Raw genomic sequence first — 26,199 nt, forward strand, 5'->3', positions numbered from 1 at the left:
TTTTTTTTTTTTTTTTTTCCAATCTCTCAGGCCATTTTGGATAAATGAAACATATATGGTTTATGTTTTGACTCTCCGTCAAAAACAGAGACTGAAAAGAGTTACTAATTTATCGGACCGCATGCCCACGGTAACTTGGCTTTTTAACCTCCTTGGCGGCCATGGATCATTTTGAGAATACTATGATGAACGCTGCGACCGTTCATCACCGAGAGTCGAGCTCTTGTCCCCAAGACTCCGCACCCTGGGGTCAGTTCTGCGCTTCATCGGCACCATCTGCACTTCCTCCACTCTCAGCTGGGATAGCTTCCTCCACTCTCAGCTGGGAGATCAGGGTCCCCCCACCCTCTGCGCCACACCCTCGCTGACCTCAGTTGACTCCACCTCTAGGACCGAAATCTCTGGGGTGTGGAGTCGCCTGGGGGCAGCGGCTAGGCTGCGGGCGAATCCGGAACAAATTACTCGCCCCTTGTTGTCCGCCGGAACGCTAAGGGAGAGGAGCGCGCCGGGCCGGGGAACGGAAGCGGGAGCCGGGGGGGCGTGTTTAGTAGAGAACGCTTCATCCGCCGTTGTTCCTAGTGTTGTTCGCTTCTCGGAGATGTTCCCGAGGGTCTCGGCGGTCCTCCCTTTTCGCCCCCTTTCCCGGCTCCCTCTGTGCTCCGCAGGCCCGGAGGCATCGGCGGCCACCGTTGTGCCCCTCGCTTCTCCGCATGGAACTGTCAGGTACCGCGTTTCCGCGCTGGTGGGCCCGCAGGTCTCCAGGCACCCTCTGTCCCGGCTCCGGCACATTGAAGTTTAATTTTTCTCCGGCGTCCTGGGGTCCGTGTTATGACCCGCGAGAGCTTAGAAGCTGCCGCTCTAACTCTGAGCAAGGGAAAATCCCAGAAAGATAAGGTGACTTGCCCAAGGTCATAGCGTGCGTGGGGAACAGCTCCGGTCACAGGCCTGGGCCGCTGCCCTGTGCTCTGCCTACCACCTACCGCCCCTCATCTCTCTTCCCGCTTCTCCCCTCATTTTATCCAGGTTCCACAAAGCTAAATTCTTTTGTTTTATGTGCTTTTTTAAAAAAATCTCCCAAGACTGTGATGGTCTTATTCTTACCTTCATTATTGAAAGCGCTGATCTTTATGTCAGCACTGGGGTTATGCCCCGAATACAGTCCTGCCATCGCAAAGCTTAGAGTTCCACCAAGTAGGCAGTTAAAGTATAGTGGAGTAACCGCTGAGATAATGTGAGTTGCGCAGAATACGGCAGAATTCGTCGAACAGGTAATAACTGGATGAGCAGAGACGCCTGACCGTTGTAGGAGAGGTTCAGGGTGTCCTTTCTGCAAAGAAGTCTGGTAAAATCTGAAGGGGTCCCGAGGGTTTGAGTTAGCCAGGAAAAAAAAAGATTTGCAGCATCAATTCAGTTTAGTCGCTCAGTCATGACCGACTCTTTGCGACCCCATGAACCGCAGCACGCCAGGCCTCCCTGTCCATCACCAACTCCCGGAGTCCACCCAAACTCATGTCCATCGAGTTGGTGATGCCATCCAACCATCTCATCCTGTGTCTCCTCCTGCCTTCAGTCTTTCGCAGCATCAGGGTCTTTTCCAGTGAGTCAGTTCCTTGCATCAGGTGGCCAAAAATACTGGAGTTTCAGCTTCAGCATCAGTCCTTCCTATAAATATTCAGGACTGACTTCCTTTAGGATGGATTGGTTTCATCTCCTTGCAATCCAAAGGACTCTGAACAGCCTTCACCAGCACCACAGTTCAAAAGCATCAATTCTTTGGTGCTCAACTTTCTTTTATAGTCCAACTCTCACATCCATACATGACTACAAGAAAGTTAGGTCGGGCTAGAGTTTTATTATTTTAGTGTTATGCAATTACTATTAAAATACTAGTTATTATTTGTTTAGTGTTATACATACATGATTTTCCTGGAATAATATAGATTACTTTCAGTAGGGCTAGAGCAGTGTTGGAAGAAAACATTGAAGCACAGGTTATATGTGAGATTCAGTCTCCTGATTGTCACCTTTCTGTTATGATACCTTTAGTGTTAATTTGACTTTCACATGTGAAATCGTAATTAGCGTTTTCCTGAATTCATTGGTACCACATGTTGAGTATTGCGGCTCTTGTGTACTGATTATAAGGATACTGATTATGCAGTTGGTTTCATTCTGATTTTTAAGTATTTCGATGTGTTAGTCTCTGACAATTTTATGAACAGATCAAAGAGTTTCTTTCAGCATTTTTGGAAAAAGCCATTTTCTCTTTCATTAAAGGATTTCATAAAAGTTTCATTAAAGGGTTTCATAAAGGGCTTTCCCGATGGCTCAGCAGTAAGAAATTCGCCTGCAGTGCAGAAGACACAAGAGAATTGGGTTCAATCCCTGGGTTGGGAAGATCTTCTGGAGGAGGGTTTGGCAACCCACTCCAGTATTCTTGCCTGGAGAATCGCAAAGAGTTGAACACGACTGAAGTGACTGAGCAGGCACACAGTAAGCTACCACTTACTAGCTGTGAGAACTTGAGGTACTGTTTAACCCATTGTCTTATGCTGTGTCTTGAGATCAATGGCACCAAGTCTTGATTAAATGCAGATCCTTGGGCCTGATTCCAGACTTACCAACTGAGAATGTCAGGAATCCATGTTTTAAATAAGTTCCCTTTTTGATTCATATAACTTCTAGAGGTTAAGAACCACTCATTTAACCTATTTGGGCAGCAGTTTCTTCTATAATGTGGAAGAATATAATAATACACCCTGTCCTGTAAGATTGTAAGGATTAAATGACGTAGTAACATGGCTACTCGGATGTGGTCCTGACAGGCAGCATCAGCCTTACTTGGGAACCTGTTAGAAATGCAGACTGCAAGTCCCTCCCCAAATCTGCTGAATCAGAATCGCTGGTAGAACCAAAGAATCTGTGTTTCAGTAAGTCCTCTAGCTAGTTATTAAAGTTTGTGAAAGTGTTCTAGCCTGTTAGCTTCATGAAAGTAGGGACCTTGAGATTCTTATTTACTAATGTATCATCAGTGCCTAAAATAGTGCCCAGCACAGAGTAGATAGTCACTATATTTAATCATGACTTTCATAGGTTATACCCTGTTACCAAGACGAGCACATTCACTAGTTTTTAAGGTGCTTCAATATTAACTATATTAAAAGGTTCTTAATGCCACAAAATATAAAACTAGACATTTGGGTTCCTTAGACATTTGGGAAATCTTTTTCTGCATGAGATTGAAATAGATGGGATCGTTTGTGGTGTTCTTTTTCATAAATGAGTCTATAAAGAAGAAAGCAGAATGGCAACTCTAGCCAGTAAATATTCTTTTTTTTCTGTCCCATTTTAGTTTACAAAGAGTGAGTGATTGGTTAAATGACATTGGTAGCTCAAGTGAGAAAGTCGAAAAGATTAGAATCACAGCCAGGACTTTTTTTTTTTTTAAGAAAGTAACCTTTGTTATTGATAGAAGTTTCTTTATTTCATATTGTTTAATTGTGAGATACTCTTATGTCATGTTAAGAACAAGAACTAGGCAGTCTGTTAGTTTTGGGTTTAAGAATAATACATAGAAGTTTATTAACCGTGTCAGTGTTTTGCAAAGTTTTTAGTGTTGTGGAACACATAGACAGTGATATTGTATTAATACCAAACCTTGAGGTAAGTGGAAGGAGGCAACAGACAGGCACTCCAGGAGCTGCTGGCCCCGAACAGCCTTTGCTGGGCTCAGGTGGGCAGCATCTCAGCACACCTGTAACTTATTTTTGCTCACCAGTGTGTCTTAGGCCTTAGTGAGCTCTGAGCTACATGGCCCTGGGTAAGTTACATCTCTGGTTTCCAGTTTCCTTATCTGCAAAATGGGGATAATACCTACCTTATGGAGTTGATGTGGGTATGAGAAAATATACATAAAATGTTGCACAAAACTAGGCACACAGTATGTGTTCAAGAAATGTTAAGTGCTGTTCTTACGGTTGCTAACAACAGGAATAAGCAAAAGGGAAGGGTTTGAACTGAAAGAAGTTTAAATCCATTGAAGCAATGTTTTGAGCCCTGGCTCTGTTATTTTGCATTATATTTCCTTTTTTTTTTCTTTAATCTTTTCAGGACAAAATGTAATATCCAAAGATATTTTGGCACTAACAGCGTGATCTATAGCAAGAAAGATGATAAGTCTGTTCCAGCCTGTGAAATTTCCAAAGAAACGGAGAACCAAGGGAGTATAAAGGAGAATAAGAAAAAAGACTTGGTAAATATTATTAAGGGCATGAAAGTTGAATTAAGCACAGTAAATGTACAAACAACAAAGCCACCCAATAGAGGACAACTTAAAAGTTTGGAAGCTGCAATTGGCAGACTTCAAAAATCTCCAGAAGATGCCCCCCAAAAGAGGTAAATTGAATTGCAATTTGAATTTTTTTTTAAGTAATTTTGGAAACTCCAGTAAACTTTTTCTTTCAGAAAAAAAAAATTTTTTTTAATTAGAGTACATTGGAGGTATGGAATTAATGAAGACTAAAAATTAGTTTGTAAACACAGAGACTAATAATTAAATGAGTAATACTGTTATTCTTCTATATTTAAGTGGATATCTGTATAGAGTCTAGAGAGAGGAAAAGAATAGTGATCTAATTGAGAATTCCACATTCTTTTACATATTTATCAGTTGTTAACCACATTTAATTGCTTTAAGCTGTTTATTAACAAATTATTTACATCCTGATTTGAAGGTAGCTTTGTATCTCTGAAAGACTTCTTTATTTGAAATTTCATTAAAAAATTCCACCTAGTGTAAAATTTTGGCATGTTAATTACACCTGTTTTATATGACTTCCTTTGACCAGTAATTCCAGGGCTCTCAGCTTATGTGGTTTCTTAAAAGTATTATTAATTCCTTGTGCTTGTTAAAAGAGTATAATTTACTGAATCTAAGTACAATCATGATATTTTAGCATTTTGTTGTAGTTTCTATGTCAAGATTTTGTTTTAGTTATATATAAGTATATAAATAATGATTGTACCAACGACATCATCAGTAATAAGAAATGTGGCTTTAAGATCCCTGTCACTTAGCAGAATAAACAGATAATACAGATTTCTGTACTCAGTGACTTAACGCTTTTTAATTAGTTTTTATTACAGTTGCTTTTCAATGTTGTATTAGTTTCCGCTGTACAGGAAAATAAATCAGCCATACATATACCTATATCCACTCCCTTTTGGACTTCCTTCCCATTCAGTTTAATTCATTAAAACTTAACATTTTAATGGAATTGTTTGATTTCTATATTGTATCAAAACTACCACTTAAAGGCATAACTAGGTAGAGAGTAAGCTAATATTAGATAATATTCAAACACACATTTTAAAATATTTATGAAGAATGAGGTTTTTTCCCCAGTTTCCAGACCTGTTTATGATCCCTTTTGCTTTTTTATTATAATTTAGTTAACTGTTAATGAAGTGGTTCAGATGTGTTGATTGCTTTGCAGAGATTCAGTAAGTGAAAAGTGAAAGTGAAGGTCTCTCAGTCGTGTCCGACTCTTTGCGACCCCACGGGCCATACAGTCCCTGGAATTCTCCACGCCAGAATACTGGAGTGGGTAGCCTTTGCCTTCATCCAGGGGATCTTCCCGACCCAGGGATCTAACCCAGGTCTCCCGCATTGCAGGCTAATTCTTTACCAGCTGAGCCACAAGGGAAGCCCAAGAATACTGGCGTGGGTAGCCTATCCCTTCTCCAGCGGATCTTCCCGACCCAGGAATAAAACTGGGGTCTCCTGCATTGCAGGTGGATTCTTTACCAACTGAGCTAAGAGGGAAGAGATTCAGTAAAGGTAATTTTTAAAATTGCTTTCCAATTAGGTATGAATGAGACAAGCATTAAAGCCTAGGAGAATTCTGTACTCAGACTGCTTTGTGTTGTAAGGGATTCCAGATGCACAAATCCACTGGTTTGTCTGGTGGCTCAGAATCTGCCTGCCAGTGCAGGAGACTCAGGTTTGATCCCTGGATCAGGAAGGATCCCCTGGAGGAGGAAATGGCAACCCACTCCAGTTACCTTGCCTGGAAAATCCCATGGACAGAGGAGCCTGGCAGGCTACAGTCCATGGGGTTGCAAAGAGTCAGACACGACTGAGCGAGTAACATAGACAGATGCACAGAAGTAGGTTAATCATTGTCTGATTCATGATGCACTGTCATTGCTTCGTGCATGGCCTGCTTTTAGTTTTTTTATTTGTATTATGTATTGAAACCTATGCACATTTATATAGATACCATGGATGTGTAACTATTGCCCCCAAAGTTAGCAGCATAAAACAACCAGTTTTTAATGCTCATGAATTCTGTGGGTCAGCAGTGTGGATGGAGCACAATGAAGAAGGTTAAAATCTCCACCCCGCAATGTCTGGCCTCAGCTGGAAGACTCGGAAAGTTCAGGAGCTGGAACCGTCTGTGGGTTTGCTCACTCTGGTCTGGCAGTTGATACTGGCTGTTAGCCAATACCTTAGCCAGAACTGTTACAGAAACACCTGTGTGTGGCCTGGGCTCCCTCACTGCATGGTGCCTGGACGGCATCTTCACCTTCCCATCAGTAACCTTCTGTCCTGAGGCAGCCACTGTTGTGATTTTTTTTTTCCACCTTAATTTGGGGAGTGTCCGGAGAGAAAACAAGCCCCTAGGAATTGTGTAGTTTTTATGACCTAGCCTTCGACACTCACTCTCATTCCTGTTCCATACTGATTTTTGAAGGCTTCGTGCTTTCTATCACAGCAGCTGCTGGAGAACCATCTTCACAAAGATACAGTGACATAGAAAGGAATATATGTTAAAGCTGTGAACTACCTTGACTTAGTAGTTCACAGTCGCTGACAGACATGGCTGATATTTCCCTGAGGTACTCTGGGGTGCCTTGGGGCACAGTTTGGGAACCAAGATCCAGGTCTGTATTGAGGTCCCTGTGAGAGGCCCTGGAACCACATCTTTTAAATTTCTTAGAATTCCTGTTGTCTGAAAGGTACTCGAAGGCACTGTCTAAAATCTTTCTAACATCTTAGGTTTTTACAGTCATGTCCACAGCTTTGGATCCAAATATATCATGAAACCTAATAAGACCCCTGGTGGGCACAGTGGTAACCAAAATTTCTAGCTCCTACTTTAATTAATATCCTCTTAACCAACCAACTACCTGCTCCGATTTCAGCTACCTATTCTTTAAGGTCCCCTTTCTTTCAGTTTCTGGTAACATTGATTTACATACAACTCTCACTCACAGCTTCCTTGAGGGTCTCTTTGAGGCCAAGCTTCAGGGATTTGGGAACCTCAGTTTTCATGTTACGCATCATTTCCTGAGATAGAAAGCCAAGTAAAGTAAAACAGTAATTTGGATCCCACTAATTGAGATGGTCCTATGATGAAGTTTTGATAATTAACCATATCTTGCCGTTCTTGTGTCATCTATACCTTCACGCTCTTTCCATCTCCCACTTGATGATTTATGATCCCCCCTCTCCCTGGGTAAAATTTACGTACATTAAAGTATACAGATTTTAGCGGCAGGATACTGACAAATTGATGTGCGTGTGGAACCCCCACACTTTTCCAAGATGCAGAGCATTCCCCAGCTTCACCTTCCCCATTGGTAACCTTCTGTCCTGAGGCAGCTGCTGTTCTGATTTTTTTTTCCCACCTTAATTTGGCCTCTTGATATAAGTAGAATCATGCAAGATACACTTTTCTTTAATCCAGCTTCTTCCATTCATTTTCATACATGTGACGTGAGCTGAGTACTGTTTGTTGCATGGATATGTATCACAGTTTATCTGTTCTGGTGATAGTGCTTTGGGTTGTTTCCAGTTTGGGGAGATTTTGATTAAAGCTCATATAAACAGGTTTCACAGCTTTTATATTTGCTTGCAGTCTGTATTGTTTTTTGAAATAAAATGGCATCTAATTTAAAAATCCACAAATTTATCCTTTTTGAGGCTGATCCCTCATCCCTCCACCTCCATATATTGTTCTGAGTTAGTATTGTGCTGCATTAAGGATCCATTAACTTGAACTTTCAGCATTGTAACACTTATTATAAAACTGATACCTCATATTTAAGAATTCTTTTTTTTTTTAAGTTTATTGAAGTGTAGTTGATTTACAATATTGTGTTAAGAATCCTTGATTTTGTTAGGAATTGAATGGTGCTTTTCGAATGACAAGAAGTGTTTTACCCAGGAAATCAAATTTGACTTTCCACTGAAGTCATGCCTCTGTCTCTCATTTGTTTTCCATGTTCTCTTTCTGAAGCAAGTCCCTGAGCCCGGAGTTGGTGGCGGCTGCGACTGCAGTTGCTGACTCTCTCCCTTTTGACAAGCAGACCACCAAGTCGGAGCTGCTCAGGCAGCTCCGGCAGCACGAGGAAGACTCGAAGGCTCAGAAGGATGGAGAGAAACCCAAAATTAGGTTAGTGAGTCAGATAGCCGTGCCAGTGGCGCAGATACCTCCAAGAGGCTGGCTTCACTCAGTGCATGCCGAGCAGTATACGTAATATATCCATTTGTATATAAAGTATGCCTCGTAAATATTAGCAGTTTGATTTCTGTTATAACTCAAATGTTAATAAGGAAGATCACAGTTTTACAAGACCAGTGGAATGGTTAAAACTTCTTTTGAGACGTTACATAATTCTTGTCCCTGAAAAAGAAGTGGTACATTCAGTAATGTTATTAAAAATAATAAGTAACAGAATAAGAATTTCTCTGAGAAGATTTTTTTTGTTAAATAATGTGCTGATTTTAGGCACAATGTGATCACTCATTTTATTTGTATTTGAACAAACGTAATGCAGCAAATAAAAATGGCTACATTTCAACTTTAATACAGCTTTTTAATTTAGGTGATAGGGATACAGATACTGATTGTATTTCCCCTTCTCTGGATATGTGACAGTTTCTCACGAGTGACACCTTTAATCATGTTTTGAATGAACTTTTTTGAATAGCACTTTTAAAAGAGCAGCAGCGATCTTAGTGGTCTGTGGTATTGATAGACAACATATAGTCTTTTATTTAGACATAACTTTTCTGTTCATTATTAGTATATAGAAGTGAAATAAAAATTATATGAATCTCATGTTTCAGAAAGTTCATTACTCTTCCATAGCCCTTTCTCTTTTCTCAGTTTCAGTAACATCATATCAGATATGAAAGTTGCCAGATCCTCCACAGCGAGAGCTAGCACACGACCCGTGCACCAGATTCAGTTTGACGAAGGGGCCGATGATTTTGTTGACCGAGAGGAGGCCGCTGATCTGAGAAAACGGTACTCAGGCTCTGCACTGTATTTGATTTGATTTGTTGAACTGTCGATTGACTCTGTTGCCATGTATATTCTTGCTGTTGGGTATCTGAACGTCACAGATACATTTACATCTGTCTCCATAGTCTCTGCTTCCCATCTCCTAGAAAGGAAAAGGTGTACTGGCTTTAGCAGCCTTCCATTTTCTATCTTGTAAGTCGAAATGGGCCCCGCCTCACATTTGCCCTGGTTAGCGGTCTCCTGATTTAGAGTAAGTGGAGCTGACCAAACTCTGAACACACGAATGTTTTGTGAGAAGCATTATTTTTCATTCTGATGTTGCATGTTCATGTAGCCTTTACCTTTCTCTAGAATCATCTTTCTTCACACCTCAGAGAAAGGACCCACCATCAAAAAAAGGAAGATCCACTATAATACCTTTAAGTGGTAGCTTATTTGTGGCAATCTCAATTTGGTAATTTGTAGTTCTTGAAGATGCTAAGCCATGTCTTACATAGTTATTTTATAGTAGAAAGCTGCCTGTGTTTACGCAAAGTTTGTGCTTTTTCTCCTTGAAGCCTATGAAGTGATAGTTGGGGAGAGAAAGCCAAATATTTAGCATGGTCTGACAAACACTAACTGAACTTTATAGCAGCATGTGCTTAAAATTGGAGGGTTTTCTGTGTGTTGCTTATTCCATGGATTTTGTTCTATGTATAATCTCAGGAACCTGAGTTAGTGCCTTCTGGGTATTAAATTATTATTATTATTTTTTGGGGGGGGTATTACTAATTTATACAAGAGGATTGGAAAAGATGGTCAGCAGTTAATAAAGGAAGTTCAGAGGTTATAGTGACTTTGGAAGATTATTTGAATTAAAGTAATTTGTATATCTATGACATTGAACAAAGTAGAATGTGTCACTTGGAATTTAACTTAAGATTCCCCCAATAATGACCTATATGGGGATAAAATCTGAAAAAGAGTGGCTATATTTATTTGTATAACTGACTGACTTTGCTGTACAGCAAAAACTAACACAGCATTGTAAATCAACTATACTTGAGTAAAAAAAAAATTCCACAAAACACCCTAGAAAACTTCACAAAGAGCTTCTCCCAAAATATTTAACTGTAGTCATCTTTAAATCAGTCTTCGAGTCAGTCTTCTCTGAAATGATTCCATACAACTACATCAGAATGCTATATCATAGGTTGATTTTTAATGATTTGAGCTGTCATCAAAAATTAGAAGGCAACAAGGCAGAAGCTAAAAGAGTAGGGAAGGGGTTTATGTGCTTATAATGCCTGCATTAAAAAGCTGCTTACAGGACTCTAGAATAAGGGGAAGCAATGATGAGATACCAGATTGTTCACCTGCTCTGACTTGGAGCAATCTAGACAACCCAGGCCCAACTGATTCCTTCCATTAGAGGTGGAAAAGTGTGAATCCCAAGTGCTGGCTTTGAAGCCACGCTGGCCTGCACCGTGCATCTGACTAATTCCGGGACTGGCCATCTTTCATGGTCCTGTCGGTCTGTTTGCCTACCTGTGACATGCTGAATGTGAAGCCCTAGGGCATGGCTCAAATGGTAAAGAATCTGCCTGCAAGGCAGGAGACTCAGGTTAGATCCCTGGGTCCAGAAGATCTCCTGGAGGAGGGAATGGCTACCCAGCCCAGTATTCTTGCCTGGAGAATCCCACGGACAGAGGACCCTGGCGGGCTACATACAGTCCATGGAGTCCCAAACAGTCAGACACGACTGAGCTACTAACACTTTCACTTATCTAATTTTAACATGATATTTTACATTTTTTCAGTTAGTTTAATTTAGTAGAAAAAAGTAATTTGATCCAGAGAAGAATTCAGTTATTTTAAAAGCTAACCTTCCAGTTTATAACTTAGTGTTTAATCTGCCAGGAAATTTTTTCAAATAAGTATGTGAATTGATGCATAAAGCAGTTGATTAAAACGTACAAGGAAAAGTTACCTATTAACTCTGTGACATTAATTTTGAGTTAATTAAATAGTGTTGTAAATAAAGTTAATCATAATTTTAAAATTACAGAACGATCACTTTGCGAATGGCGATGTTTTGATTTTTCTATACAGTCTTTTATAATTATAATTTGTAATTAAGAAGCATGCAGTGTTTTCTACCCTTAAAGGAAAACAAATGTGGACTTTAACAATTTCTAACTTAGCATATTTTGATGTCTTTCCACAACATCAGATTTTCTAAAACCTTAATATGCAATGGATCAAATAAAAATTATAGCAAATTAAGCTGATCTTTGCAATTAAGTATTTTGAAACTTAAATTGTTGTAACTGCTTTGCTGTATTGTGATGCAAAAATTCAGGTGAATTTGTTCCTATTTTTAATTGTCAGTCCTAAAGACATGTGCTGTGCTATGCTAAGTCACTTCAGTCGTGTCTGACTGTGCGACCCCATAGATGGCAGCCCACCAGGCTTCCCCGTTCCTGGGATTCTCCAGGCAAGAACACTGGAGTGGGTTGCCATTTCCTTCTCCAATGCATGAAAGTGAAAAGAGAAAGTGAAGTCGCTCAGTCGTGTCCGACTCTTCGAGACCCCATGGACTGCAGCCTACCAGGCTCTTCCGTCCATGGGATTTTCCAGGCAAGAGTACTGGAGTGGGGTGCCATTGCCTTCAAATGTCTGGTGTGGGTCAGTGGAATTAATTTTAATTTTTTTTTTTACTTTCAATTTTTATATTGACTTTCATATAAAAGTGTCCTCTCATAAACAATTTTTGTTGACCATGTATAAAAATATTCATTAAAATATTTTTTTTCTTTTTCAGTTTTAGGAAAAATATATTCAAGGGGAAGAGACTTAATATTTTTGAGCTTAAGCCAGTTACTGAAGAGGCACCTGAAACAGGTTTGTTAGGAAAATAAGACTGTTCTCCTGCATGGAAAGTAATTGTGGGCTGCCTGTGCCCTGGTCATTGATACTGGAGGGAGAGGAGTTGCTGAAAGATCTTTCCCAATGTTTGAAGAGCCTAGCCATCCATTCCAAACCCTGGAGTTTTCACACACTAGCAAAAAAAGTAACACTATTTCTCAGGCATGGAAACCTTCTATCTTTGAAAAATGTCCTACTTTGATTGCATAATAATCAAGTATTTTGATATTCTGTCCTGTCATTGACCATTCATACTCATGTTCAGTCTTGTCTGACTCTTTGTGACTCCATGGACTGTAGCCCTGCCAGGTTCTTCTGATCATGGGATTTTTCAGGCAAGAATACTGGAGTAGGTTGCCATTTCCTCCTCCAGGGGATTGTCCCAACCCAGGGATCATACCCCCATGTCCTGCATTGCAGTGGATTCTGTACTCACTGAGCCATCAGGGAAGCCTTGTCTACCTGGATCTTGCTTATTCATGTAGTTGTTAACATGCTTGTGTTGGTCAGGTTTCCCCTTTGAAATGTTGCAGCCCCATGGGACACAGGAGGTAAGTACTGTCTGCTTCAGGGATCCAGATCTATAGAGTGGCTGCTAACCTGGGTTAAAATGTTAATGATCAACTATTACACTATTTGCGACACACCTCTGTGTTGTTAGATAAAGAAAAATTGTAATGTCTGCCTTCTTACTATCTAGAAGAGGAGATGTCATTTATAGATGCTAACTTGTAGAAATGCTTTAGAGATTATTTAGGAGATGGGAAGGAGAGCATTCAGGAAATGTATTTGGTGGACTTGTAGTGTTTTTTCTTAACACACTTAGTCGGTTAGTTTTTGTTCTCTTTCCTCTTTTGGCAAGAAGTCAAATTACTTAGTCACCATTTTAATCCTAATTAAAAAAAAAACTAAGAGTGTCCTCTTGCTTGACATTAAATTTGTTTTACTGATAAAGTAAGTGAAGGAACTCCATACAAATGATCTATTCTTATAAGTGACTTTCATTTCTAAACATTGTAAGTTAGCTTTTTGAACCTTGGTAGAAATAATTTTAGTTCTGATATTTAAGTTCCTAGGCCATCTTCCAGTGGCTCTATCAGTTATAAAAACATCTGATTTTCCCACTATTCAATGAATCTCTTGACATTAGTGGCTAGGTCTCATTGATTTTTGTATACTGAATAGCCCCTAGCCAAGTGGCTTACAAATAATAGCAATCTGTTATCTTAAATCTTTTTTTTTTTTTTGACAAATTAAGCTATAAATAAATACCATGGAGAAAAGGCATTAATTCAGTCACTGTTTGTTCATTTAAACTGAAAATGAAACTAGGTGACCAACCCCCTTCTTGTATTGTGACAGCTGCATTCTGTCACAGATGATTGATGAAAAGGAAGTGCAAAAGCACAGACATGGAGAATGGATCACCTCTCCCCTGTTGAGGTGGCAACTCTTTTTTTGGCTACACTGCACTAGCAGGATCTTAGTTCCCCGACTAGACTAGGGATTGAACCGGGTCTCCCAAGGTGAATCTTAACCGCCGGACCTCCAGAGAATAACAAAGTGGCAACTCTTAAGCTTGCCTCCTAAAGGGAATTTGTTGACAGGGTAGCTACTATTGTCTGCCTAATGAACAACCAGAAGAAGCACATGGATTCTTGAAGGAGCCAGCTTGCTTTTAAAATTTAAGATGAGCTGGCCCAGAGGTACTGAAAATATATGTATTTTCTAAAATAATATTAAGTGATTATGCTCTATAAAGGAAAGTAATGCACAGATTTATATAAATGTACTCTATTGAAGGCATTTTAATAAGCTCTGCTTGCATGAATCTGAAGCAAGTCTTTTGTTCCCAATTAAGTTCAAGCATAGCAACAATGTGCACACTTACATTTAGTGTTTTTCCACTGCTGTTTCCCTACCATGTGTTGATAAAAATAATGCCTGACATGTTGTTGGCATTCATTAATTATTTTTTGACTGACTGAATGAGTTCTTCCATCCCATGGTTCCCAGGTTTCGCTCCCTGCTAAGTTCTTACCACTGCTGCAAAGGGTGGTGTCTTAGACCCAACTGCTTATCCTGGAGTAACCTAGAGCTGAGAGGCAATTTAGCCTCATGGAAAGAGTTTTGATGTTGTGTAGATCTTGATTATTAAAATTAAGATTCTGCCTTACTAACCTCTCGGAGTCTCCCTTTTCCCACTTATGAAATGTGGGTAATACATACATCTCAAGGATTAAATGAGATAATATAATTAAAATGTCAAGTATGTTTGGATGGACTTCCTACGTGGCTCAGTGGTAAAGAATCCACCTGCTGATGCAGGAGACTCAGGAGACACAGGTTCAATCCCTGGATCAGGAAAATCCCCTGGAGAAGGAAATGACAACCCACTCCAGTATTCCTGCCTGGGAAATCCCATGGACAGAGGAGCCTGGTGGGCTACCGTCCAGAGGGTCACAAAAGAGTCGGACACTACTTAGCGGCTAAACAACAGTGCCTGGAACACAGTGGACGTTCAGTAAATAGTTTCGACTCTTAATGATGATTATGGAAAAAACATAAGTTGATCAGTGTCCACTGAACAAATTTAAAAGTAACCATGATAATTAAATTATTTTCTGTTATGATTACTCTAACTGTGGCTAATTAGCCTAGCTGCTGGAGTCTTCTCCTTATCAGATGTACAAGACCAACATACTTCATATTAGTGGTCAGTGTGGGGTCAGGCATAGTCATACATGAACTTCCATGTACAGATCTATGTATGGATCCTTTTGAGTAAATAGGAGTAAAATGATGGTGTGATAGGTGTATTCTTAACTTCTTAAGAAACTGCCAAACTCTTTTACAAAGCGGTTGTACCATTTTACATTTCCACCAGCAACAATTGGTGAGAGTATGACTCGTTCTTCAAAGATGTCTTGAATTTCCAAAGGAAATAAATGATTGAAATGTGATATGGTGATCATAATAAGCTACCATTATATTACCTTACTCAGAGTTGGTTGTGAGGATTAAATGGACTAATATATAAAAAGCATTTAGCACAGAGTAAATGCCCAGTATACATTAATGGTATTATCATTGCCATTGTTATTGTAGTTTAGTTTATATTACCTTAATTTAGTTTACTTATCTTGACAGACTAAAAATAAACAGTCTAGAGTTTAAAGATCAAAATCACATGTTGTATAAAAGTTTTCACATTCGTCAAAAGGATCCTTGAACAAATGGACGTTTCTTTTCTCCTTTTCAGTAGAGGGGACTGTGAGACTAGGCGTTAATTACCTAGCATTGTAGTAAAAACAAAAGTTGAGGCTTGCAGTCATTGTGGTTGTAGTCTTTATATATAGTTTTTGTTTCCATTTTAGCTATCAGTGACCTTTCGTTATATACTGTTTAATTATGAGTTTCAAGATCTGAAAATATATTGCCAGTTTAGAGGTGATGATAACGTTTTTTAAAGAAAGATAATTACATAGAATAGTGCATATTTCAAACATCTTCATTCTACAGAGGCAGCACCTTCTCTTTGGGATGTAGAATTTGCTAAGCAGTTAGCTGCAGTCACTGAACAGCCCTTTCAGAATGGTTTTGAAGAGATGATCCAGTGGACAAAAGAGGGGAAATTGTGGGAGTTCCCAATTAACAATGAAGCAGGTAAGTCTTAACATCAGAGGTTTATAAAACTCTGATTGAGATTAATCTGATAGATGTTCAGTTGTAAGTTCTGGATATTTACCTGAATTTCAAAACTTAGTGTAGACATCTTTGTGATGTCCTAAAAGAAATCTGATGGTGTTTTTAAGAATACTAAGATTTCACTTAATTCTGATTGTTCGATAAGAAGGTAAAGTTATATGGCAGAAATGACATCATTAATTTCTATGACATCCCGGTGTTGAAAACTGCAAATGACAGTTTTGTGCTTGCTAAGCAGGAGATAACCTGGTAAATCTTCTAATACATTAAATACTGGGTAAGGTCATCCTTCAGTTTGGGGCAATGTTACAACTCTTTAAGTCATACACTAGTATCTTTTATTTGAAACCGTTGCTTTAACCAGGCACATGTTTCTTGTATTCAAAACCTCTCAAAGCAAGTATGTTTGGAGACTTTGAACTTCCTGGGAACTCTGGCTGCATACCTAGATACTTGGAGCTGGTAATAAACTATTATCTACTTTCCTGGAGATCTCTCTGGAGGTGTTACCTCTTCCGCAGTCAAAAGGAAAACAGTATTAACTATGCTATTTATTTTTTATGGCACCCATGATAATCATCAGCCAAACATGCCATTGAATATTTATAGGTGTATTTTCAGTTAGAAGAGATTCATTTACTTTTATGGTAAGATTAGCTAGAAATTGCAAACACCTCAGGAAGACTTAAGAAAAAGTAGTCCATATTTTAACCTTTGTAATATTCTGCACTGTAATATTTTAATTTTTGATAACCTTTCATTTGTTTGGATAAGTGGAGTAGAGTTTAAATAGTCTTATATTTACATATAGTAGTATTTTATATAGGAAAACTTTAGGAACTTAAACATCCTTTAGCAAATTCTTAATATTTTAAATATTTGTATGATATATTCAATAATATAGAAATCTGTGTTTCATCTATTACATAATGTACATTCTGGAAGGTATCAGGGTAAGGTAAAAAAACAAAACCCAAATCCACAGACTTGTTTGTATAAACCTGAATACAGATTCCAACTCTGTCAGTTATTAGCCATTTGCCTCTGAGGTAATAATTTAACCTCCTGAGCTTTAGTTTCCTCATCTGTAAATTAAAGAAACCTCATTGGAAGAATGTATGAATTAAATCAGATAAGTTAGTGAGTTGCTCACTACAGTTCTTGGCATATAATACTTAGAAATAAATGTTAGTTCCTTTCCCCTCTTGTATGTGATCATAGAATTTTAAAGTAGCAAAAAAAAAAAAAAAACCCAAAACTAAGAAATACAATCTATGATGTTAAGGGAAGACTTTGTTCCATATTTGTTGAAGCTTGGGTGTTCCAGGTCCTCATGGTGACAGACATGTTTTAAAACCCATTATTGAGGTAGAATATGCGACTTGACTTAAGAGAAACAGCGAACCGTGGTGGTTAGAGTTCAAGTGCCTGAGTGAGGCTTAATCTCTCCCAGCCTCAGGTCCTCCGTCTTATAAAATGATAGAAATAGTAATAGGACTCATTTTATGGGATTCTTCTGAAAAACAAGTGAGTTTATACAAGTCACCATCATCATCCCTGTTTGTACAACAATGATATTGTGAGGGGATTTGCTATTATAAGTATTTTCTCTTCTATAACATTTTTAAATCTCAAAATATTCACAAGGATATTGTGTATTTTCTAGGTACCACCAAATAGGATCGTAGGAAAGCATGACTTGGTGGTACATTGTCATCAGCAGTGAAACATTTCAGTTCATCAAAATCTTGTGTGTTCAGATGCTAAAGAATTTAGCTTAGATTTGGCCTGGTTTTCAAGAAAGTGTGATTTCTGCAAAAGGGAAAAAAAAACCCAAGCATGTTTTCTGGTCAGGTTGGGGAGATAAATGTGACAAGTGTCCATATACACTGTACACATTATTGATGCTTTGGGGTCAGAAAGGGAGGTATCTCATTTCCAGCTCCTGAAGGCAATTGTTATCTGAGTGAAAAACAGGAAGGGGACTGTGGAAACTTTCTCACTTTGATCACCCGCCTCAACACATACTTAGGATCTTCTCAGTACGTTAATAAGAGGACTGGCCTTAGAACCTGGAGTCTTAGCCCTTTAGAAACGTTCTTTCATGTTTCTTATACTTCGGATTTAAGAGTAATGAAATATCATGCTCTCTCTCCTAATAATTAGTTTCATGAAGATTTACTTCAATACTTTTGGAAAAAGATTCCCTCCGCCCCCAAAGAAAAAACAGGCTTACCATGTCAGGTTGGGAACACAATGCTGAAAGCATCTTAAAGGCATGTCCTGTGTTTACAATTTACTTCCCAGTGTTGTGTCTTTCTGTTACATTAAAAAAAAAAAAATTCTGTTGTTTGTTTTGCCACTTAAAATGTAAAAATTGACTTTCCAATTTGATGGGTTTTTTTTTTTTTTTTGCCAGTTAAGACCTGGCTTGTCCCTTCTGATGTGCTTTTCCAGTGCAGAGATGTATAAGAACCATTGCTGCTGCTGCCAAGTCGCTTCAGTCGTGTCCGACTCTGTGCGACCCCATAGACGGCAGCCCACCAGGCTCCCCCGTCCCTGGGAGTCTCCAGGCAAGAACACTGGAGTGGGTTGCCATTTCCTTCTCCAATGCATGAAAGTGAAAGGTGAAAGTGAAGTCGATCAGTCACGTCCAACTCTTAGCGACCCCATGGACTGCAGCCTACCAGGCTCCTCTGTCCATGGGATTTTCCAGGCAAGAGTACTGGAGTGGGGTGCCATTGCCTTCTCTGTATAAGAACGGTTAGGTGGAATTATTCCCAGTAGATTTTGCAATAAGATCACTTTTATTTTAGCTTTGGCTTTATCTAAATTTAATCCCATTTTTATCATTATCCAGTTAACAAGAGTCGTGCTCTTGAATATTCATCAGCCATGTATATACCACCAAATTACAAGTGTCTTTGAAATGCCCTCCAAGAGTAATTCTCAGTTTGGAGGCTTCAGTGGGCAAAAAAGCTCAGTCATGGATGTCAGTCATGCTTTTATTTTTCAGTTGGTTTAAATTTGTTCACTTATAGCATGCCATCCTTTGCCAGGGTGTCTGGAATGAATGCTATGACATGAGCTAGCAAGAATAGTTTAAAAAGCTCAGAATTACCATAAAACTCAGTGGTTGTTATGTGGGAGGGTATAGTGTGGAGAAAATTGGGGCAAATATAAAGATGATTAGGTCTGTGTTGTCTGAAACAATCTGCTGGTTGTTTCAGATGGTGGCCAGTGAACAAGAGCTGCAGAGTACTGCCAGGAAAAGAAATAACAGTTTTGACAAAATAGAAGTGAAAACAAGTCAAAGTGAAAGTGAATTTGCTTCAGTGCTGTAATATACTCTTTGTCAAATTGGTCGTTGCTATTAGCTGGATTTTACCTTTTATTTGCTGTACTGTATTTTTAGCTGTAGTCAGTAATATTAACACATTATTGACCAGGGGATTTTTGCAGAAACTAATGCCTGTGGCGTTAATACGTCTCCAGTCAATAATGTGTTAAATGGCGTTCACTAATATTTAAAGCAGAATTAGACACAGATTTAACCTATGTTGCTTTAGTTGATTGTACACCACTGGGGTTTCCTTCTTGTCTTTAATTTTCCACTCTTATTTTTTCCTTACTATATTTTGTTTCTTTTGCTTATTAAAAAGTACTTTAAGCTATAGAAATGAATGTATGAAAGTTTACTCACAAAAACGTAATACAGAAGAATAAAGAATAAACTTTACCCCTCAGTTCTCTTCCCTTTTCCTGAAGCAACCGTTGCCAGTAGTTTGATGTATGTCCCCACATCCACCTTAAATGATAGTCTCACATTTATCTGTTGTTCTGGTCTAAATGGGGCCGTATGATATATATAGTGTCCTGTAGCTTTTAAATTTTATTTATTTTTATTTAGCAGTATGTCTTAAGCATTTCCTTGTCAGTACATAGAGATCAACTTTATTTTAATAGTTCTATAAAATGGGAACTATTTATGTATTTTGTACTATGCCATTGCATGAATGACTGAAATTTATTTTTACCATTTTCCTATTGATGAATAGAGCTTTAGTGAATCCTGTTATACATATCCTTCTGTCCATGTCTGAGTACGTTAATTCAAGGGTCAAACAATAGGCATATTTTAAATTGCAATAAATATGAACACATTCTCTTCTAATAAGATAGCCAATCGATCCTCCAGCTGGTGAGGATGACTCCACCGTTGGTGGGAGTGGGGAGGAATGATTCACTAATCAGCATACAGACTTTCACTTAATTCCCCTGCTTATCAATTAAATGATTCATACCTCTTTTTGTTTTAGTTTCTCCAAAAAATAAAACTGCCCATCTTCTTTGGGAGATGGATGGTGTAGTTATCTAGAGGTACAGGTAGAAGATGGATCATGGGAGATCTAATTATCCCCTAAACCAGTTTTAATTAGTCTTCTGTTTTTTGTCCCTCATCCCCATTCCTAATTTCAGTGGTATATGATGTCACTAATTTCCAAAGCCTTTGACGTCTGTTTGCTTCTTAATTTGGTTTTAGCATTTTTCAACTCAGCTGAGTCAGTTACTACTTATCTGTCCACTTTCCTTCTAACATTTTGGTGATAACTCCTGTTACAGTTTCATTTTCTGTTCTGTTTATCTTTGAACTTTTAAACTTTTTATTCCTTTTACTGCCATTTAGTAGGTGTTAAAAGGGAGCAGAGATTTTAAAAATCATGGTTCAATCTACATTTTAACTAGAAGTCCTTGTTGCTTATCTTTTAACTGTTCAGAGTGCCTTTAACCAACAAAGATTTTAATTTGGATGTACATCTGTTAGCTTTTTCCCGTTTAATCTATCTGGAACTTAGTTTTGTATATAGTATCCCTTCTTTATCGCTTTCTCTCTTTTTTTTCTTTGTTTTATACTTCCCAGTACTACTTGGCTTTCTTCACTCATTGACTCATTCAGGAAGGATCTGTTCATTATACCTTCTAAGTTAAAAAGATGATTGATTTATCATCTAGAGAAAGAGTAATAAGATAAGATCACCTATGCCCTTAGATGCTTTTCCCCCTAATAGAGCATGTCATAATTTCTGTACTTGTCTAACTCATTATGACTTTATGTCAGAGATAGTTGGTCTGTTAATGATTTAATAAATTAATTATTGATCTTATATTAGCACAGCTATTTTAAAAATAGTTTCTCTTGCACAATTTTCTGTCTTAAGTCTTATATCTTAAGTACATCTAAGGAGACTAATAACCATAAACATTCAATCCAGGAGTCACCCTCAGATTTTTGAGAACAATTATTACCTTGATTTATTATGTTTCCAATGCTACAGACCTTATTTTTTAGCCCTAACATACTCTGTTCCAAATGTTATTGAACATTGAAACCTGCCTTGTTTTTCATATTACATTAGCCATATTGGTATTTTTTTCTTTAAAAGAATATTGTCATGTGGAACTGGAAGCAGTACTTGATAATATGGAAAAGATCTTTAGCAGAGTGAGACTTTTTTTCATTTTTACCTCATATTGCATTTTCCCTATTCCTATCCCCAGGTGTATATGCCTTAAAAACAAAAGTAAAGATGGAACAACATGATTGCCTGGTGAAGTAAACTATTGATAACCGTAGAGAATTCTCAATGGGATTCAAGGAAAGATTTTTTTAAAACAATAATTTGTCTGTAAAAATACACATGAATTTAGGAAAAGGGCTAGAAGGATATACACCATAAAAGTGATTAGTCTTGGAAGTAATTGGCCTTGAAAAATGTGAATAGGAACTTTGGAGGGTTATGGGATAGAGAACAACTTCCATTTAAAATATCCCTGCATGTCTCTTTTCCTGTATTTCATCGAATACAACATACTTTTGTTTTTCAAAGTTTTAAATATCTCTGAAGCTTACTTCTTACTATGCTAGTCGGGCTGCAGTGAAGAGATAGCTGTCACTGCCTGTGGATATGCGTCTACATTTGCACTGGGAGCATCAGAAGAGGCCATAGTGGAGCCCTTAAGAAATGCTGCATCACACATGTTCTTAAAATGAGGTTGGAAAGCATGGCCACTGACAACCCAGAGTTGAAAAGCCAATTCAGAAGAGTTGGATTCTGAATGTGAAGAAGTCTTGTGTGTTAGTTGCTCAGTCACATCCAATTCTTTGCAACCTGTTAAGACTGTAGCCCACTGGCGTCCTCTGTCCATGGAATTCTCCAGGCAAAAATACTGGAGTGGGTTGCCATTCCCTTCTCCAGGGGATCTTCCTGACCCAGGGGTTGAACCCATGTCTCCTGCATTGCAGGCAGATTCTTTACTGTCTGAGCCACCAGGGGAGCCTGAAGAAGTCTTAGGAAAACCTTAACCAATTCTTTTTTTTTTTTTTTACCAATTCTGTTTTTGCTACATAACAAACCACTCCAAACTTAGTAAAACAACAGCTAAGTAATAACTGCTCATGAGCTTATGGGTTTTCTGGTTGGCTTGGGTAGGTGCCTGGGGTTGGATCAGTCTAGATTGGTTTGTCTCACATGTCTAGCTGAGGTTGGCTGTTGTCAGGGGAGGCAATAAGGGGGTTTTATGTCACTCATCATTCATGGGCTAGGCTGGGCTTGTTCACCTAGCTGTAGAAGAGTTCCTAAAACAATAGTAAAGGCTTTTCAGGCCTTTGCATTGACTTTGATAATGTCCCATTGACCAGGCAGGTCACCTGGCCAACCTCGAATTTAAGGGTTGGAGCAACAGGCTGTATCTACCTCTTTATGGAAAGAAGGACAAAGGCACATTGCAAAGGGTTATATATACAAGCATAGTAGTAGTGTGTGGCCATTTAGCAGTCTAAGCCTTGATTTGTTTATTGTGTGTTTTAGTTTTTATAAAAGTGATGACTAGATCTTTAAATGTTCAAATAAAATTTTAAAAATCTCAATAAGTGGAAGATAATTCTAACTGATGAGATAGCATTTTTAAACTGTTTTGAGTTAATTATGGGTTCATATGCAGTTGTAAGAAATGGTAAATATTCCATATACTCTGTGCCCATTTTCCCCTAGTAGTTATGTCACGTACAAGCACAGGACGGCATACAGCCGGGCAGGCAGCATCCATAGTGTTCCAGCCATGTTCACATGTCACCATTTCACATGTACTCTATTGGCGCGTGTGTTTGTGTGTTCTGTGTAGTTGTACCGTATATGTAGGTTCGTGTGACCATCACCACAGTCAGGATGCAGACCAGTTCTGTCACCTCCAGGATCTCTCTTAGGCCGTTTTATAGCCACATTTCACTCACCTCCCACTGCCTCCCCTTCTTAGTCTCTGATCCCTGGCAATCACCAAATCCATTTTCCATTTCTCTCATTTTTTCCATACAAATGGAATCACATAGTGTGTAACCTTTTTTCCGGGTGCCCCCCCCCCTTAGGATAATTCATTCTCTGGAGATTTATCCAAGTTGTTACATGTGTCAGTAGGGGTTTTTTTGCTATTGTTTTTATTGCTGAGTAATATTCCGTGGTTCGAATGTACCTTATTGTTTAACCGTTCAACTGATAAGAGACATCTGGGTTGTTTCCAGTTTTTGCCTGTTAACAATAAAGGTGCTATAAATATTCATGTACAGGTTTCTGTATGAATACAAATTTCCATTTTCCTGGGATAACTACCGAGGGGTGCAATTGCTGGGTTGTATGGTAGTTAAATATTACTTTTTAAAGAACCTTTCAAGTTCTTTTCAGAGTGGCTATGGCATATTATATATATAGTTTAGACCATTATCCGTTCTTTGTTAATTTGAAGTGTGAAGCTTTGATTCTTTTTCTTTCTGGTCAGTGATACCCAGTTCTCCTGGCACCATTCATCGAAAAGACTATCCTTTCTCCATGGAATCATCTATGCATCTTAAAGTTGGCATATTCGTGTGGATCCATGTTAGTCTGTTACGGCTTCCATAACAAAATATCACAGACCGGGTACCTTAAACAGCAGAGTAGACTTTCGCATAGTCTGCAGGCTGGAAGTCCAAGACCCAGGTGTTGGCGGTGTTAGTTTCTCTAGAGGGCTCTCTCCTTGGCTAGCACATGGCCACCTTTTCATTCAGTTGTGTTTTTTTATCACACATTATTTATATTAATTTCCAACTGTTTGAAGATTTTCCTGCTGTTTTCCTGTTACTGATTTCTGTGTTGATTCCTTTATTATCAGAGAAGATACTGTGTATTATTTCAGTTATTTTAAACATGTTGACGTTTGTTTTGCGACCCAGGGTATGGTTAAACTAGGTGAGCGTTCCATGGTTGCTTGAAAAGAATTTGTGTTCTGCAGTAGTTTGGAGTGTTCTGTAGATGTCAGTGTAATCCTGTTGGTTAATATTTGGTTCTTCTGTGTCTTTTCTAATTTTCTACTTGGCTGTTTTATCAGTTGCTGACAGTGGGATAGTAAAACTGTAATTGTGGATTTTTCTATTTCTATGTTTCTATCAGTTTTTCTTTCATGTATTTAGAAACTTTTGTTTGGTGAATGCATAATTCAGGTTGCTATCTTCTTAGTGGGCTAATCCCTTTATTATGTAATATTCCTCTTTCTGATATTTGCTCTGGAGTCTGCTTTATCTGATGTTCATGTAGCCACTCATGCATTCCTTTTTAAAAATTAATGTTAGCAAGATATGTCCTCCTCCATACTTTGAACACCTGTGTTACAGGTGTTTGAAGTGCGTTTCTTGTCTACAGCATGTAGTTGGATCATGTTTTTCTTTTGATTGGTATAGGCCATTTACATTTAAGTAGTTATTGATTTGTTAGGATTTAAGTCTCATTTTGTTATTTGTTTTTGTTTTTGTTTTTCATTTTTCTGTTTCTCACTCCTCTGTTTTTTCTTGTCTTTCTGTGAGTTGCTTGAATATATCTTAAGAGTCCATTTTATTTTATGTGTTTTTTAGTGTAGTTTGTATAGTTTTCTTAGTGGTTTCTTTAGATATTAAAATATCCATTAGTAATAATTACTGCTCCATTTTGAATATTTGTAAAATGCTAAGCAGTGTAAAAGAGTTTTACAGGCTTTCTGTCTATTTAATCTTTAATCTTTACAAAAACCCCATGAAGAAGGTGCTGTTCTAATACTCATTTTGTGCCTGAGGAAACTGATGTTCAGAGAAGTTAATTTGCCCAGTCACATAGTTGTTAAATTGGTGAGCAAACCTCTGTCTGACTCTAATGTTCATGCCTTTAACTGTAATACTACCTCATTAATGTTAGTTTTATAGTATAGTGGGGGTTTTTGGATTAATTTATTTATTTTAATTGGCGGCTAATTACTTTACAATATTGTGGTGGTTTTTGCCATACATTGACATGAATCAGCCATGGGTGCACATGTGTCCCCCTGTCCCAAACCACCCCCCTCCCCACCCTCCCCACCCCATCCCTCTGGGTGGTCCCAGGGCACCAGCTTTGAGTGCCCTGTTTCATGCATCGAACTTGGACTGGTCATCTGTTTCACATATGATAATATACATGTTTCAATGCTATTCTCTCAAATCATCCCACCCTCACCTTCTCTCGCACAGTCCATAAGTCTATTCTTTATATCTGTGTCTCTTTTGCTGTCTCGCATATGGGATCATCATTACCATCTTTCTAAATCCCATATGTATGTGTTAATGTACTGTATTGGTGTAGGTTTTACATTCAAAATTGTAATGTATTTTGTCTCATTTCCTAGGTTTTGATGATGATGGTTCAGAATTTCATGAACATATATTTCTGGATAAATATCTGGAGGGTTTTCCAAAACAAGGACCAATTCGCCACTTCATGGAGCTGGTGACCTGTGGCCTTTCCAAAAATCCATATCTGAGTGTTAAACAGAAGGTTGAACATATAGAGTGGTTTAGAAATTATTTTAATGAAAAACAGGACATTCTAAAAGAAAGTGGCATAAACTTTAGTTGAAGACCATGGAAATTTTTCTTTCAAGCTGTTGGAGATTCATATTATAACTAAATAAAATAAATTTTACTAGAAGTTTTAATATACTGTGTTCATTATTGTATCTGATTTGAATGATATAAATACTAAATAACTTAAAAGTATATATGGTAGTAATTGAAAAATATTCCTGCATGGAAAAAAAAATCACCAGCTTTTATGGATTCAACTAGTAATTCTAAACAGAATATCTTAGAATTAGTAATAAGACAACTTTCTCTAACCTTTTTCTTTTCATGCAGTAAGCATACTTCTTTGAAATATAATTACCATATATCTGATGT

General features: G+C 38.2%; 1 protein-coding gene and 1 non-coding gene across 11 annotated transcripts; both read left to right on the forward strand.

Moving 5' to 3' along the window:
* Positions 1–25,958, forward strand: MRPS31 (mitochondrial ribosomal protein S31). 10 transcript variants are annotated; one of them, XM_086329261.1, is made up of 7 exons: positions 1–2,493; positions 4,111–4,395; positions 8,304–8,459; positions 9,177–9,317; positions 12,118–12,197; positions 15,744–15,887; positions 25,650–25,958. In XM_086329261.1, the coding sequence occupies exons 2-7, from the start codon at positions 4,271–4,273 to the stop codon at positions 25,877–25,879; spliced, it is 876 nt and encodes a 291-aa protein (XP_086185387.1). In that variant the 5' UTR covers positions 1–2,493; positions 4,111–4,270; the 3' UTR covers positions 25,880–25,958. The 10 variants fall into 10 exon arrangements, with proteins under 10 accessions (XP_086185387.1, XP_086185380.1, XP_086185381.1 ...); XM_086329254.1 differs by having other exon boundaries at positions 5–762; XM_086329255.1 differs by having other exon boundaries at positions 5–723.
* LOC147361516 (small nucleolar RNA SNORA71) lies at positions 12,223–12,354 on the forward strand. Its single transcript, XR_015138524.1, has one exon. It is a non-coding gene; the product is annotated as a small nucleolar RNA SNORA71 (small nucleolar RNA).
* Positions 25,959–26,199: the final 241 nt, after the last annotated feature.

This window comes from Bos grunniens, chromosome 12, assembly GCF_055505025.1.
Source record: "Bos grunniens cultivar Pamir isolate PY7600 chromosome 12, Bosgru_T2T1.0, whole genome shotgun sequence".
Taxonomy (NCBI): domain Eukaryota; kingdom Metazoa; phylum Chordata; class Mammalia; order Artiodactyla; family Bovidae; genus Bos; species Bos grunniens.

What these genes read in the sequence shown, in the direction of transcription:
- MRPS31 (XM_086329254.1), top strand. Translation starts at nt 599, where the DNA reads ATGTTCCCGAGGGTCTCGGCGGTCCTCCCTTTTCGCCCCCTTTCCCGG. An exon ending in GTGGGCCCGCAGGTCTCCAG is followed by an intron (nt 763 to 4,110) that starts GCACCCTCTGTC and finishes TAATCTTTTCAG; the next exon opens with GACAAAATGTAATATCCAAA. An exon ending in GCCGCTGATCTGAGAAAACG is followed by an intron (nt 9,318 to 12,117) that starts GTACTCAGGCTC and finishes TTTCTTTTTCAG; the next exon opens with TTTTAGGAAAAATATATTCA.